Genomic DNA, 1976 nt, shown 5'->3' with positions numbered 1-1976 from the left:
CGCCCCCGCCGCCGCCACCGCCGCCGCCGCCGCCACCGCCGCCGCCGCAGCCGCCGCAAACCAGCGGCCGCAGCAGGGCTACAACCGCCCCGCGCTTGTCCGCCTCACCTACGAATACACAATTTCCGACCATTCCAAAAGCCTCTTTCTGTCAAGCTTTTTCGAGTCTCTGGCCCTTTCACTCGCCGGCAATGCCACGGATCCCGACGTCGACTTTGGGAACCCGGAAGTGAAGGCGGCCCTCGGCACTTCGGTGGACGCTTTCGCAGAGTACCTGATGAACAGCTTCTTCTTGCCGCTCATGGCCGCTTCGAACAAGACGCCCCAGCCGTCCCCCATAACCCACTCCGCCGTCCAGAGGGCCCAAGGCTCCTCTTTACCACAATCCTTCGCCGGTACGCCAGATCGTCTCTCGTCTCTCCGTGGTGTTTGTCTCACCCGCAATCACCACCGCTGCGTAATTTCACGAAATTTCGACACTGCGGAGGCCCTACGTCGATTTTCAGCGGCAAAAGACGGCAATGCTCTGGACGATGATGACTCTCCGATCGACCCGCATGAGCTCCGGCCTTTGGAAGTGGCTCACATCCTCCCGCATTCACTAGCCAAAAGTTCTCCAGACTCCGTCTTAAGTCCTGCTAGAAAAGCGGCCCTGGATATTCTGAACATGTTTGATGTGGGAGTTGTGCACCTGATCGAAGGCGCCGACATCGACCGGCCCTACAACGCAATCAGTTTATCTCATGATCACCACCTTGCATTCGGCTCTTTCAAAATCTTTTTCGATCATTTTCCCGACGGGCAGCCCCCGCATACTTATCGCATTGATGCGTTCAATCGATATCTTAAGCCAGCTTTAGGCTTGCCCGTCATTCGGACTCTCCACACCACCGAAGATAAGACCATCGACCCGCCTTTACCTCGTCTACTCGCTATTCATCGCGCGATCGGGCACATCCTGCACCTTTCGGGGGCGGGGGATTACATCGACAGGGTTCTTCACGACGCCGAAGAATTCGGAGTGCGGTCCGACGGATCGACCGAGCTCGGGTTCCTTGTCAACTTGAGCCTGGTGCGGGTCGCTGGCATCGGTGCGGGGGCTTAGCAGGCCAGCTCACCTGACCCAGAGCCCTGACGGAGATACGCCGTGAACGACAGGCGGGAAGAGGGGTTCTCGGCACACCAAACCCTTTTCACCCCAGCGGTAATGGGCGGGCTCTTGACGCTCCTAGTCCAGCAACAAACAAGCAACAACACACCACCAGCACCCTAAAAGTCGGAAGGCCGAGGCTTTTGACGAAAGATCTGAGACGGCGGCGGAACCCGCGATAAAAACATCACGCCTCGCTGTTACAGACCTCCAGTCGGGGCCAGGACGACGCTGGAGAGAACGGCAGCAAAGAGGTTGGAGCCTACCGATCTGCTCCCCGTCGCGCCAGAGCAAGCCCAAACACCTGGAACGAGCTTGGGCAAAAAGGATATGGCATCTGAGGGATAGATTACTGTTATGGCACGGCGTCGCCAGTGTAGTTGATAGAGTTGATAGCCGATTGGCTGGAGATTAGATAAGGAAGGACTGACAGGATAAAGGTGCGGCCTTTGGCCACACCTGACCAAACCAGCACTTAAAGCACTTACCCCAGCATGGCGAACGTCCCCGGTGGCCATCCGGTACTGGAACACGGGGTTTTCCCCACAAGAGGTATGGGGCAGGGAGCTCGCTAGGGCGTCTGCCAGGCTACACACTCTCCCAGTAAACCACCCCATCACCTATAGGCTTAGGCATTCCATGGAAACGCCCACGAGGCTGTCAAGGCTGCACGACCTCACCCCGGTCGAACCGATACCAACCCCAAGGCTGCACCCGGTCGGGTTAAGAGCCCCAGCCACGGCCAAACTGTTTGGACTGGAACCCAGACCACCAAAAAACACGCCAAAGGAGACCAGGACCACGGCTGCACAGGCAGACCCGGTAA

General features: G+C 58.2%; 1 protein-coding gene across 1 annotated transcript in view; it reads left to right on the top strand.

The window, feature by feature from the left end:
• Positions 1-1295, top strand: part of GGTG_13531 (hypothetical protein) — a gene marked incomplete at its 5' end in the record, with an annotated part of 2300 nt that extends 1005 nt beyond the window's left edge. The window contains one exon of the mRNA XM_009231442.1: positions 65-1295. Within this exon, the coding sequence (XP_009229706.1) occupies positions 65-1105 (1041 nt within the window). The 3' untranslated portion in view covers positions 1106-1295. The remainder of the gene's footprint in view (positions 1-64) is intronic.
• Positions 1296-1976: the final 681 nt, after the last annotated feature.

Source organism: Gaeumannomyces tritici (genome assembly GCF_000145635.1).
Source record: "Gaeumannomyces tritici R3-111a-1 unplaced genomic scaffold supercont2.15, whole genome shotgun sequence".
NCBI classification, from domain to species: Eukaryota; Fungi; Ascomycota; class Sordariomycetes; order Magnaporthales; family Magnaporthaceae; genus Gaeumannomyces; species Gaeumannomyces tritici.
Note: the sequence above shows the minus strand (reverse complement) of the source record. Positions and strands in the feature narration are given on the sequence as shown.